The sequence below is a fragment of the Sinocyclocheilus anshuiensis genome, unplaced genomic scaffold (assembly GCF_001515605.1).
Source record: "Sinocyclocheilus anshuiensis isolate Anshui unplaced genomic scaffold, SAMN03320099.WGS_v1.1 scaffold253, whole genome shotgun sequence".
Classification (NCBI taxonomy): Eukaryota; Metazoa; Chordata; class Actinopteri; order Cypriniformes; family Cyprinidae; genus Sinocyclocheilus; species Sinocyclocheilus anshuiensis.
The window spans coordinates 1,198,519-1,213,681 of NW_015537969.1; the positions used below are offsets into that span (position 1 = coordinate 1,198,519).

The following is a 15,163-nucleotide window of genomic DNA, read 5'->3' on the forward strand; positions in this document are numbered from 1 at the left end:
CCAGTTAAGTTTTTTTTAAGTGAGTGACGTGACATGTGGCCAAGTATGGTGACCCATACTAGGAATTAGTGCTCTGCATTTAACCCATCCTTAGTGCACACACACAGCAGTTATAGACTAATTTTGTGCTCCACCATTAAAAATACATAGCATAAGTGCATAATGTAAGTGCATAGTTTATAGTACATCATTTGGGACACAGCTCATTTAGAGAGCTCATATAGAACTCATTTATAGATTTAATGAATATAGTATATCTTTTTCATTGTTCTTGATCCTACTCCACAGGCAGACATTTAATGTGAAAAACTGAGGACAGAGTTTTATAACTGAATCCTGAATAATATTCTTTACAACCTTTACTGTGAAAAATAATGTACAAATCTAATTTGCAGTTGTGAGGTGTGAAACATGGTGACTACAGAGACTTCCTCTTTAAACTCTGTCTGACTCTCCAGAGGCCATAAAGATTAGAGATCCATCATCAGCGCAATGGCTGTGCTTAGTTCTGGATGTCCCTCATAAAGCAAACAGGACACTGGGACCATTAAATACGGGCCATTTTACATTTAAGAGCTGACAATCCATGCGGTCCCCCCTTCTCCATTTCATTTTATTCCCGTTTAGCTTTACTGCCAGCCGTCTTCTCGCACCTGGCCAGTGTCTGTGAACGTCTGCTTGTTGGGTTTGTGTCAAGAACAGCTGGAGCGCATGTGGCACTTGGCTGGCTCCAATCTCGATGGCCAAGATGGATTAAGTGCTAACGCACCTCGTCACAACAGAGGGCTCGATTTGGAGAAGATAAATATATATATAGACCCATGAATCAGAAGGAGCTGGCTGAGCCTGCATGGAAGAGTTGCATAACTTCCCTTCACTGAAAACACACAGCTGCAGTTTGAAGGTTAAATTGTGTGGAAGCACAGACACTGCAGAGTCTGTATGATGCTGGAGGTTTGGACAAAATAATCGCTAGTCAATATACACATGTGGGAAACTGAAGGCATCAATCTTGCCAGGTAAAGAGGTATATTGTGCAGAACGCAGATGGAATATAAACATCCATAGGGGACTTATATTAATGGTCTTCTATCCTGAGGGGAGGCTGAGGACAAGGTCATAAGATACCTTTGCTATCTTATATGATGTTGATTGTGTGTCATCACATGCCGTTGAGTTGTATCTCTTTGACAGGGTGTGAATTACCTGCAGACATTACTGGTGAAAAACTGTGCTGGCTAGAGAAAGAAGTCACACTGGAATGGCTGATTAATTTGTATACAATATGAAATGTAATTAATAAATAAATAAATGCAATATGTACTGTATTATCTGAACTGACAAGCATGTTAATTTAATATGAATTATAAAAAAAAAGTGTTAAAAGAGTTAACATGCTAGTCACGAACCCTAACTCATACATAAATTCCCTAATAAGAAATTATTTCATAATTTGAACAGACATGTTTTTGCTGTTCACATAGGGAAAAATAATAAAATAAAGTAAAAATTAGTGGAGACAGAACTCAAGAATATTTCATCAAAAAACTCAAAGTTTAATGAACTCAAAATGGATTGCTACAGAGCCGTAGGCCAATGAAAGGATTATGTTCAATCATATTGAAATGTAAAAATTGTAATTTCATCTGTCAGAATGTATTGTGATATATATATATAATTATTGAAGGGATTATTTGGACTAATTAATGAGAATATCATGTCCTAGAATTATTAAAATTATTAGGTCCTAGAATCATATAGAATTTAATTTCATTTGCAGACATACTGTACACTGAATTTTTTTTTTTACCTTGGTACAATTTTCACTCAGAAATGTCACAGATAATTATAAAGGAATGGAAAGTAACACATGGAATGTGAAATTTTGAAGTAGAAGGACTGAAATTTAATTTTTTTTGTAAAACATACTAATACACATTGTTTTATTTATGACTATAAAAAAATCTTTTTTAAAGTGTAATGGACAGCTGACAGATTTCACCCATACGTATATATACGAATCTCAAAATATTTCAATTGAGGATTTTCAGTAAACACCAAACAACAGTCTCCTCAGAGAGTAGCTGTACAGTTCAACAAAACCCTAGTCCTAGCATTGAGCAGGATTAAAGAGTCCAGGAAAACCACAACACCATACCTGTACCTGTGTCTACACTTGATTCACATTACTGCTCGCAGCCCTGACGTCCAAAACTGGCAAGAACAGAGTACGCAGCAGTGCCACAGCATTTTAAGTGCTCTCTGAATTATGGATATCCCTCAGAGTGCATTTTCCTGTCCTCTTGTTTGATATCACTTCAGTCCATTTTGGCGCTATATAAATGTAACACCTGTTAAAGCCAGCTAATGGCTTATTGCTGTACAGAGGGATCTCACTCTCTAACAGAATTAGCTGGGTTAATGAGTCAGAATCTAGTGCTTCTCATATACCAAAACACCCTAGATGCCCTCATCCGCTTGTGTTTCAGCTGTACTTCAGCAGGTTAGATATTTTCTTTTTTTTGACCTGATGCATAGTACACGGTCAGATTTTGAGAGTACAAATGAGGCTTTCAGGAAAGCTCGATATTACAGAGAGAAAAATTGCTGGCCTAATAGCACATGGAAGAAACAGCCTTGAGTTTGCATGCCATTGGACTTGAAAGCCCTGGCATCATGACAGCATTTCACAATAGCACTAAACGCTCATACCAGTGTGCTTTTGCCACACTGAGGTGCTCTGTCACTGTTGACTGTAATGGCTCACAATCCACTTATGCCTTATTTTTGTAAATGGGAGACGATATTGATGTGGATCATGCTTGTCTTCCCCCCCAAATCTATCTTGTTTATAGAGGGGGACTTTTTTGTAGGAACAATCCCAAGGGAGGGTCTAGAGAAGTTGAAAGGAGCCTTGTTCTGCTTTCCTTTCAGCCTCACTTTTCATTATGTTGGATGATTTTTGTCATTGCACATTTAGGATGAGAAACTCTTAACAAGTGAAAGGGGAAATGAGTCAAATAAAGTGAGGTGCTTTAGTTATCCTGGGTATATATATATACAGTCAGCTGCAAAATAGAATTTAATAAATAAGATTTAACGATAAGATTGAATAAAACACCCCATGGGCCTTCTGAAACCCCCACAGCTTACAAGAATTAAATTAAATACATGAAAATTTAACACTGGAATTTTCTCTTTGTAGTCTCGGTTTCAAGGCATCCATATCCCTAAAGGAATTTTACAAACAATGCATTCATCCTGTTTATCTATTTAGCATTTTGCATAACAATGCTACATTTGTGGTAAATTAATTATCAAAATTAATAAAAAAACAAACAAAAAAACAAATTTATTATTTGAGTACATTCTACAAAAAGATACTATTTCAGTGTTTCTACTTCAAAATTTCACATTTAATTCAATGTGTTGCTTGCCATTTCTTTGTAATTATTTGTGAACTTTAACAATTTCTGTTACAATTGTTTCAAATAGGGCTGCACGATTAATCGCATGCGATATTTAACGCGCATCTTATCAGTAAAGCGGGTTCTGTAATCAGCGGTAAATCTCCATCACCTGCGTGCTTTCACATTGAGCAGCGATGCACGTTAAATATCGCATGCGATTAATCGTGCAGCCCTAGTTTCAAAGTACATCCTACACCATTTAAAAAAACATTTTTTAGTAACAACTTTTTTTAGTATTTTTTTAATACGTTGACAATTTTACTCTTGTATTTTTTTTAAATCGCTGCATAAGTATGTAAACATATTTACATGCAAACTTATATTTTGTAAAAATAAAAACTTTATAGTGCAACATGAGACCTGAAACTAGCAAACCTCAGTAGCTGCCAAAGGAAGGGGTCAAATATAAAGTTATGTGGGCATTATACAAAAAGATTTTGAAGCAGAAACCCTCAATTAGAATAAAGTATGCCAGAGATTATGTAAAAAGAATTGGTTAATCACATATCAATCCTTACTAAGCCATTTTATGGAGCTTTAAGGAAGTGGACACAGAGGATTTGAGTTTTGCAGTCACCAAAGGATTAAAAGTCATTTTTCAAAACAAATATTGTTAATATTTCTGAAAGCCTTTCAGGGAAGAATGAGTGCCATCTTGGATCCTTCATTCTAATGTCTGGTCTTGGTTACTAATTCAACATCCATTTTGTAATTCCAGATCTTACTTCCAAAGTAACTTTTGAATCTTAAGTCTGGTGCTTCTAGGGAATACCCAGCCTATTGGCAAACATGATGAGTTTTAATGAAGAAAAGCTTTAATTCATCCTCCCGGAGGAACATTAATTACCTTGGCTAATAACCAGAACTTATATGGAGCTGATTCCAAAGACTGGGATCCATTCTCAGCCTCCATGTCCTGGCTAAGTTCCATCCAGATACTGGCAGGCATTTAAAAAACAACCAACCTCCTGCACTCTGGGAAACAACGATTAGGCCGTTAAGCAAGCCTGATTTCTTCCTCTTTCCCCTGTGCCACTGACCACAGCCATCTGGCATGCTGAACAGAACTGTGCGCTCTATCTCGCCATCTTTCTATATTTTCACTTCTTTTTATTTGCCAACTAGACAGTATTCAATGATGGAGACGTGTTCATAATTCAGTTTTCTGGGTTGTGTCACATCGGAATAGGGCTATTTTGTTTCTTTTTAAGCTAAATAATGTGCAATTATTGGGTTCTGCAGATTGTGTGGTTGACATCTGGTCAATTTCCACAAGTGGAAATACATCTGCATATCTATATATTGACACTGGAAGGAAACAGATTTATGCGAAAGCGATTACTTGTCTCACCCATAAACAAACCCAGTGGCGGACTGGCCATCTGGAGCACAGGTGAGCCACTGTACAATGTGGGCTGGCCTATTTCGTAAATATAAATAATGAATGAAATGTACATAGCCTAGGCTATATATCCTTCCATCGGCCCAGACGAATGGGCCGCGCAGCCCACTTGAGTCAAAACATTCTAATTGCTCAGTGCAGCGGCTCAAAAGCGCTCGTCAGTGTCAAAATGTTTTAGCCAATCAAATCGAAGAAGGCGGGATTTACTGTTCACAGAAGCAGAGCTGGTGGGTTTATGGTGTGGTGGGCCGCTCTGTGCAAAATTCCAGGGCCACTTTTTAGCCCCAGTCCGCCCCTGAACAAACCTGCATTAAACACAAAGGAAATAGCTTCAGCCATCACTGAATTTCACCTTATAAAGAACGCAAATGGGTTTTGTTAAATGTCCCATCTGGGTTCGGTATATAAATAAATGACCTGTAAACAATGTCTTACCCCATTTTCTGAGAAATGCATGGTCCCCTAGGGACTTGTGGGCTGCATGTATGTCATGCCCCCACAAGGATGGCTAAACCTTAAATCACCTTCATTGATGTTTGGGTTAGTGTTAGTCCCCACGCAATAAACAGCTTAATAAACATGCTAAATAGAGTTTTAATGAAAAATGTAAAAAGGCAGAAAGTTCATTAGCCCAGTATTAAAAACAACAGAAGTCAATTAAAAGTCCCAGATGAGAAAAACAAAATGTGTCTAAAAATGATGCTAACAACAGTTAGAACAGAATGAAATGTATAACTGAATAAATGTTAACTGTGATAAACAGTAACACTTTACGGTCCCATTACCATTAGTTAATGCATTAACTAACAATAAGCAATACAATTTGTAACAATATTTATCCATCTTTGTTAACGTTAGTTACTAAAATAGAATTACTCATTGTTAGTTCATGATAGCACAGGTCCATAAATGAATATTAACTGACAAATTTTGATTTTATTATTGTATTTGAAATTAACATAATATACCATTTAATTGTTAATGTGAACTGATGCAGTTAACTAATGTTACCAAATGGAACCTTGATGTAAAGTTAACAGTAAATTTAATATGTTGGTGTGTTAATTTTGACAGCCCTACATTAGAACTGTACTATTGACTGCGTGCTGCTTTTTAAAAACTAAATACGGCAACTTTTCTTCCACTTGAACAGATGCATCACTGCTTTTTAAAGGCATTTTGTCTGATGAACTGCATGCCCAAAAATTGGTTGCATAAGGAGTTGAAGCGATTCAGGCTGTTCTTTTTTGTTCTTAAAATGATGGCCCATTTTTGGTTGTAATCCTCCGGGTTAGAAAGAAAAACAGAGTAATTTTTGAGCCAACTATCTTCTCTGAACGTGATATGTGTTGTGACAGAACATAGTAAGAGGCCTGAGGCGGTACATACACTCCACATCCCAATAAATCAGCACTCAAACTACATGCACACCAGGGCAGTCTGTGGAGACTTGGCTGTTGTTAATCTGAGGTAATGTCAACACAGCTGAGTGGATCCAGAGGTTCAGTAGCTATTCCTGGTATCTGTCTGTCTGTCTAACAGAGAAATACCCCCACTGTGATCTGAAGAGAGGTGTTGAGAGCAAACATTCCGAAACCTAGTTAGGAGAGCAAGCGTGTTTTAAATTGCATGAGAAAAAGAGTTGGAAGGGAATGCTAATTACGATCTTAGCTACTGAACTGAAAACACATAACGTGTTACGGTGACAACAAAATGATTAACCATCTTTAATGTGTTTTTCTCTTCCTCACCCCTCTGCTTTATTGCGATAGCATTTTCTGTTGATAAAGTGCTGACAGAGTAGAGAATACAGATGGTAAACTGTTAGCATGGGTTAGCGTATTATTGTTGGTATGTTGGCAGAGACTGTTTGACCTACAATTTTTGTATAAAAATGTTACATGACACTCAAGGCTAACAAAAGCAATTTTGACATGTCAGTGCTGTAGGTTAACAGCCAGAGTCTAGCTTTGATATATCATACTCAGGGTCCAAAATTAACAGTCGCCAAGAGCCAAATGGGTGGATAAAATGACTCTGGCAATTATATAAAACTGAATTACTCAGCAATGGCTGGTAATGTTATAAGGAACTACAACATAATATGGTTTAAGTCAAGCTGTGAAAATGATAGTTAATGTATTGTGTGTTTCAAGTGATTCAAATCAAAGATATAGAAAGTGTCTACTAAATCAAGAAGATAGGAACTGTCTACTAAAGTGGAATATTTACCATTAGAAGTTGATCAATATTGCCTAGTAGGTGTTTTTTCAGTCTAGAATTGCATGGTCTTATATTCCCAGCACTTCCCAAATGAAGAACAAAATTTTGAATTTTGATTTATTTCAATTTTTTCCCAAAGATATTCCTATTTTTTAAAAAAAAAAAGAGAAAAAAAAAAAAACATATTCTGAATTCAATATTGTTTTTATGTCAACTTCAAATTCAGAGTCTGTTGCATTTTTAAATACAATTTTTGTAATACTTTTTTGTGTTCACAGATAAAGTCAGTATCTGAGAGCATGGGTTGGCAAGAGACCCTATGGCTTTTGACATCATTTATCTTGGTGAGTGGACCGTAACTTCATTCATTGTTTATTCATGTTTGTTACATATTTGTTCTATGCATTTGTGGTGAAATTAGTCCAAAATACATACTTGTACTTAGAATTTGACATTTAACCCATTTGAACTTGCAGTCGCTAAAACTTTTACTGGCCACTAAAGTTTTTTTTTTTTTTTTTCCTGCAAACTGTCATTAGATGATTTCTCTCCTGATTACCCCACCCCCAGCCTAAAACTATCCAGTAGAAAAAATACATTACTCACTAATTGCTCCAGTTTGGTAATTACAAGTGGAGGTGACCTGAAAACCCACAGAACTCCTGAGGCATGAAATGGTGGCTCCACAGAGTTCCATCAATGTGTCTGTGTCAGAATGATGAAATGGGAGCATATGAAGCCCTCTGCATGTAGTACATTAGCACTATGTTAACACTGCAACTGTAGTCACAAACAAGCCAACAGCATACTTTGCTAATTGTATGTGGACATTAATATGTCTAAGTCCTCTCTGTTTATTTTTGACCTTGAAGCTACTTTCCCATGACTGCATATAAATCTAACTTAGTGGAATAGTAATGAGCTTACAGAATAGCACATCACATTTAAAAGTATAATGGGAAATGGCATTTAATTAAAGCTAGACTAAACAACAAAAACTGAGAGCAAGGGTGTGGATTGGTTTTAATGGGTGTAAATACGAGTCTGAAAAGTTTACTAAATTAAAGTACCATACTTTTTTTCTTAAAAAAGGTAAAGTTTCTGAAACATGATGTTATCCTTTCTTGACATTCAGTTTCTATTGAAGGACAAATGGTTTTCCTGACTGACTTGGGTGGTGGCCTGGTGGTCGTATGTATGACGTCATTTACTTCAAAGTTTGGAGTGACATCATATGTACGGCTGCTAAACTGCTACATGGGACATCAGAAACCTCACAGATGAATTTGGTGTTGTAAATGCAATAGTGTGTGCAGGTAAGACAGACACACAGCACTAAAGAAGCTGCCACAGAATTTTCTCTATTTGTTTAATGGTATTAATGGGAAGGTGGGTTTGAGAGGATCTGCCAAAGTTAAAGATCTTTGCACAAAGACATCAAAGTTTCAGTCATAAATGAATGTAGAATTCATTACTGTGAAGTGTATAAAAGGGGAAAAAAGTAAAGTACTTTTGAATTGGCTCTTTGACTTCCCATTGAACTATAAGATGACTCATACCAGCAACACAATGGTTAGAGATGTGCTTTGAATTCTGATATCAAGCCTGTCTTTGTGGGTGAAGCTTTATCCCTGTAAGTCTTTGCTAGAAAAGCTACAATGGCTGTGAAGAATGTCTTATCTTCATTATACTGATATGGTATGGTATGGCAGAGGAATGTACCATACCTTTTAAAATGTCAAGTGCCCATGTGGTGTCCTCAGAATCGAGTAGGTGTGTATATGAGTTCGCAAGGGAAAAAAGTACTGTGGAGTGTTTATGGTGTTTCTGCTGAGGTTTTGTGCCATTCAGAAATGGCTTTTAAATCCCAGTCTAATTCCTGAGTTTGAATTGAATTTGAATTGCGGTAGCAAACAGGGTCTAACATTTTCATTTGAATTTAGGGAAGTGAAATGATTGAAATTCAAAGAATTTCATATAATTCTGATAAGTGTAGATTTGTATTATACATTTTATTGTAAAATACCCATAAACATGTTAGCATACACACAGCATATGGATTATTCTCAGAAACAGAAAATAGGAAATGTGTTGTCAGTGAAATGTCAGTTATAGCAGTTTGGGTAACACTTTACTTTAAGGACCAATCCTCACTATTAACTAGTTGCTTACTAGCATGCATTTTACTAGGATATTGGCTGTTTAATAGTACTTATTAAGCACATATTAATGCCTTATTCTGCACGACCATATTTTAGATTCCTTAATCCTACCCCATACCTAAACTTAACAATTATCTTACTAACTATTAATAAGCAGAAAATTAAGAGTTTATTAAGGCAAAAGTCGTAGTTAATAGTTAATGTATGTTAAGTATGACCGCAGTTTGTATTTAATTTTTATACATTTCCTTAAAATTAAATCAAATTAATTAAATTACCTTCTTAAATGAATTTATATACCAGGGTACCATTAGTCATACTCCACCCACCAACGTGTGATTGGGCTAGTCAACATTACAAAAGACGCCTGCTAAACAATGGCTCCAGTGGCGTAGGTACAGTGCATAGCAGTGACTTTTATGATGCAACTGACCCGAGTTCGAATCCATCTTTTGCTGAACTCTTTCTTCTCCGTTTTCACATCACATATCAGATCGGAAAGGCATTTATTTTCAATAAAATGAAGGAAATAACCGTAAAGTGGAAAATAAAGTGTAGATTGGTTAGGTTTAGGGTTTTAGATTCCTTAATCCTACCCCATACCTAAACTTAACAATTATCTTACTAACTATTAATAAGCAGAAAATTAAGAGTTTATTAAGGCAAAAGTCGTAGTTAATAGTTAATGTATGTTAAGTATGACCGCAGTTTGTATTTAATTTTTATACATTTCCTTAAAATTAAATCAAATTAATTAAATTACCTTCTTAAATGAATTTATATACCAGGGTACCATTAGTCATTTCCCATTTTAATAATTTAATTTAATTTAATTACATTTATTTTTTTTTAGCAAAATTGTTTTCTACCGAACATATAAGGGAATAACTGAGCAAAAAATATGTATTTACAGTATATGTATTCAAAAAAAGTAGTTATGTAATTATTTACGTAACTTCCTCTTCCTGTCATAGTCATTCATGTCAATTCATTTCAAATTAAAGCTCATGAATTGAAAGGGAGCCAGTTCTTAAATACTGGATTTTGCCCAACCCTGCTGCTGTGCTCAAGTTCATCTCTCTTTGCAGAGTGCAACAAAGGCTGGAACAACAGAGACGAAAGCAGAGCCCACCGCTGACTTATCCCTTACTCCTGTCATGATGGCAATGGAGGGAGAGAGGCTGATCATGACTGAGTCTCAGTACAAATGTCTGGAGCTTCTGAGCCGAGATGGATCCCATAATAAAACAGGTAGCTGTATTTTCAATTCATTTTCATCTGAATGACAGACAATGGTGCTTTTACTCTTTTCATAACCTCGTTAAGTGCCAAGGCTGTTAGTGGAACACTAAATGGCTGAAAGCTATCTCAAGGTGATCAGAGAAACAATAAAGGCTTATCTTCAAAGCGGATGTGTGTTAAGCTTTCTGGATGTTAAAGTACTTTCTCCTATCTCGGTTTAATGTGCAGAGACAACTTTAAGACATTCATTAGTTGATTCCCCAGTGTAAACACTGTGGTGCTGTGGCACTTTCAGGATTAGTCTGTTTGAGTGGCCCACAATGCACCACTGACTCAACCAATGTTGTGAGATAGGGTGGGACCAATATTTTTTTCTTTGGTGCCGCTGGGTGCAGAAATAACACCTTTGAAGGACTCCAGTGGCGTAGGTACAGTGCATAGCAGTGACTTTTATGATGCAACTGACCCGAGTTCGAATCCATCTTTTGCTGAACTCTTTCTTCTCCGTTTTCACATCACATATCAGATCGGAAAGGCATTTATTTTCAATAAAATGAAGGAAATAACCGTAAAGTGGAAAATAAAGTGTAGATTGGTTAGGTTTAGGGTTAGGTGTATGGGTGGCTTTAATGCACCAGCGCAGCATCCATTTAATAATTTTAATAAAAAAGATAATTTAAACCCAATATGTTATTATTGCATACTGCTACAATACTGAGGTGCAAATATCTGGCACTTGCACTAAGTAGTATAAATACCATCTAACATTATTGCATAGAAAATACTGCTATTTTTACATAGTGTGAATAGAATATATCGCTATTTGCTCTTAGTGCAAATAGCATAGCGCTAAAAAAAAATGCTATTTTCATTTAGTTTAAATAGCTGCTGCCTTGTTTTAATGACCATTTACCACCCTCTTTCTGATCATTAAAAATGAAAATATGGATGTGCTGTGGCCTATCCTGGACTTATTCACAGTTGTGCATTTGTGGTTGAGTCCAATACGTTTAAACTACCCCATCTTTCAACAACAGCCCCTTTACAAAGCATTACGGTTCACAAAACAATGTGTGTTGAAATGTGACAGGATCAGACTAAAATAATCAAGGACACTCTCAAAAATATACTAGTTTTTAAAATTGAGATCCTTCAGAATGACATGCAGAGTGGCAGGTGCTACACAGCCAGAAACAGCACAAGGTTTGGCCATTTTAGCAGCTTTGTTTCAATAAATGTTTTGTTTAGTTTTATTGGGAAGGCCATTTAGAGTTCAGAATGTTACAGTACGTTTTCACTGTACAATGAACTCTTGTATCTCAAAAGATCAAGGATAATTTAATTCCTCATAAAATGACCCCTTTAAGATATCTATTCAACTTTTATAGGTTTGTTCTGCAGCAGATTCTGGGATGGCTTGCTCTGTTGGGATGAAACCCCTGCTGGAACCTTTGCTTCACAGAACTGCCCAGACTACCCCAGCTTTGACCCCTTGGGTAAGATTCTGTACAATCACATCTGGATTGTCAATCCAGACCAAAGCGCTCCAGACACTGCAAAACATTGAGATTCTACAGCAGGCATGACATCTGTTACATGTCTGCCTCTTATGAAACACAAGATGTTGCTCCAAAGAAGGAATTCCAAAGCACGAGCAGCAAGCTACTGTGATGATACGTGAAGTCTTATAATGAAACAAAGGTGATAAAATCATTGTCTCAAACTGTCTGGAAACATTCATATGAGCTTTTATTTAGAAGCGCAAAAATGTATTAGCTGACATGCAGTATTGTTCTAAGGGGAAGGAAGGATCTTAGCTACAGGACAACGTTTCATATCAAACATTTATGATTTGATTTCTGATTCTAAATGTCAGTGAAATAAAGCAGCGACCATAGCAAGGATATAACAGGAGTTTGCTGAGGTGCTGAAATATTGATATTCTCCGCTGTTCGCTGATAGAGATCTCTCTGCCTGAGACTCAGCTCAGTGTGTTTGTTCTAACACACAGATTGATTGATTCCAGAGGCCGAAGACTGGAGTTAATCACTGGAACACTTAAGCTCAAGTCATTACACTAAACTTTCTTTTTCCCTGCAGAAAAAGTAACCAAATACTGTGATGAATCTGGCAACTGGGTACACAGTTCATCCATCAATAAGACCTGGTCCCACTGTCTCACATTCTCAAAGGAGAAAATAAAGGTAAAATATAGCACACTATAATGAGCTGTAGATTTATTTGGTCATACCACTAAAACTGGTTTGCCCTAAGCAGAAATAAATACAACACAGTACAACTGCTTATAACTTTTAATGAATAGGTAGTGCTGTCGTCAAATTGATCTATTTACAGTGCATTGTGCCAATGATTTTGAGCATTATGTAAATATGCAGAGCCACGGATCTGCCTATTAGTCCGTTCCATTTTGGATGTGTTAAATTAAATATTTAAATTTAAAAATATTAAGCTGCACAACTTGTTGATAATAGTAAGAAATGTTTCTTGAGAACCACATTAGAATGATGTGACACTGAAGACTAGAATAACGGGTGCTAAAAATTTTGCTTTTCCATCAAATTAAATTTTTTGTAATAGAAAATTGGGTAATACTTTAGAATAATGGTCCGTTGTTAACAAATAACTACGCAGGAAGTAACATTAACACTTAACTTAATACTATTAACTAATATAGAAGCAAGATTAACTAAGCAGTAAGTAATAGCTAATTTAGGACATAGGTAGTTCCTTATTAGGTATTTGATAATTACTAAAGAAAAATATCCTCATTGAGAACTACTTGCGAACTATGACCAATTAATAAAGAATAACCAATTAATTACTAATCACAACAGTAATGTCTATAAAGTGAACAATTAGCTTCTTTGTGGAAACCCCCCTCCCCCCCACACACACAAACACACACACACAATAGGCTACCAAAGCATGAATGGATATATATATATATGTATATATATATATATATATATATATATATATAGGCTTAAGCATATATGCTTAATAATTGCACGTCCGGTACCCCAAAACTAAATATGTCATTATTATTATGTCATTATTACAAAAACTTGATTTTCCTTTCTTGCCATGCAGGTATCCTAACTGAATCCTGCTGGATTTTATTGTATGTATTTAACGTTATTTGCATAGCGATGGCACCTGACACTAGTGATGTCCGGTTCACGAACGAATCGTTCGATTTAACGGGTTCTTCTTAGTGAACCGGTTGAACCAGTTCACCAATTTGAACAAATAAATACAATCTTGGTGAGCATAAGAGACTTCTTTCAAAAAAATCTCCTGACCCCAAACTTTTGAAAGGTAATGTGTGTTTTCAACAGAGATGTAAATGTCTTTCCAAGCAGAAATCAAGCCACTGGGCACAACTGTTAATGGTAAGATTAGAGAGGATTTAACAGGACCCAAAATTGGCTGGAATTATCAGACCCTCCTCAGCAGGAGGGCCAAATTTCACAACTTCTTTAAATATGGTTTTATGGACTGCAGAGACTCTCAGCGAGAAGAAAAATAAATGACAGATACAATTGACACTTCAAATCTTGGCTCCTAATTATCCAGTAAGCCTATATTCAGACATTTCTTTTATGTGTATACTCAAAACGAATGCCTTCTTCTTCAGACGTTACCAGTTCATGGATTTTTAGAGACGGAGACGGAGCTTGATCCTACCGCTGAGAGTCAGGTCAGCCCCATAGTGACTCAGAAAGCGGAGGAGAGGAAGAAGATCATCGATGGTCAATATAAATGCTTTGAGAAAATGAACAGAGACCAGCCATATAACAAATCAGGTGTGAAAACAGCCTCAGAAGAGGTTTTAGATTGAATCAGCAGAAACTCATAGCGCAAAGTGCATAGAGCAATTGCACGGTGGAACTGGCCCTGATTGTTTGTGTGCTTGTCTTTTAGGTACATACTGCAACCGCACATGGGATGGCTGGCTATGCTGGGACGACACGCCAGCAGGAATATACACATCTCAAAACTGTCCCAATTACTTCCCTGACTTTGACTCTACTGGTACAATTCATTCATTTGTTATTTAGGCTTTAAAACCAGTTTAGAACCACTGTACTAGTCTACACCAATGCAATTCTTAAAGAATTTTCAAACGGTTTTTGAAGCATACGTTAAAACCTGACTTGCATATAAAACACAGGTTTGTTTTTGAAAACTGTACTAAAGCAATTTGAAAGCGCTAAGCCTTTCTGTTACCAGGGTTACTTTAAAAGCTAAAGTATAAAGGCTTTTGAAATGCACTTATTCTCACATATTTATCCTTGTTTATTTAGAAAAGGTCACCAAGTATTGTGATGAGACAGGAAACTGGTTTAGGCATCCTGAGACAAACAGGACATGGTCCAACTACACCCTCTGCATTGCTCACACCAAGGACAAGCTCAAGGTAGGTCATCTTTAAATTATGCACCTGTCTTAAAGGGGTCATATGATGCGATTTCAATTTTTCCTTTCTCTTTGGAGTGTTAAAAGCTCTTGGTGCATACCCGTTCCTCACTTTATCCTCCGGCCTCTGCTCACTCAAGGCCGCCGTGAGTGACGCTGTGTTTCGTTGTGAAAGCGAAACTACTTTGTTTGGCCTTCCAAAAGAGGACACGACTAGAAATCAG

General features: G+C 36.5%; 1 protein-coding gene across 1 annotated transcript in view; it reads left to right on the top strand.

The window, feature by feature from the left end:
• Positions 1-15,163, top strand: part of calcr (calcitonin receptor) — a 45,314-nt gene that overhangs the window by 12,562 nt on the left and 17,589 nt on the right. Inside the window, exons 2-8 of the mRNA XM_016462266.1 lie at positions 7,374-7,439; positions 10,346-10,508; positions 11,888-11,995; positions 12,600-12,703; positions 14,158-14,326; positions 14,445-14,555; positions 14,828-14,940. Coding sequence (XP_016317752.1) covers positions 7,395-7,439; positions 10,346-10,508; positions 11,888-11,995; positions 12,600-12,703; positions 14,158-14,326; positions 14,445-14,555; positions 14,828-14,940 — 813 coding nt within the window. The 5' untranslated portion in view covers positions 7,374-7,394. The remainder of the gene's footprint in view (positions 1-7,373; positions 7,440-10,345; positions 10,509-11,887; positions 11,996-12,599; positions 12,704-14,157; positions 14,327-14,444; positions 14,556-14,827; positions 14,941-15,163) is intronic.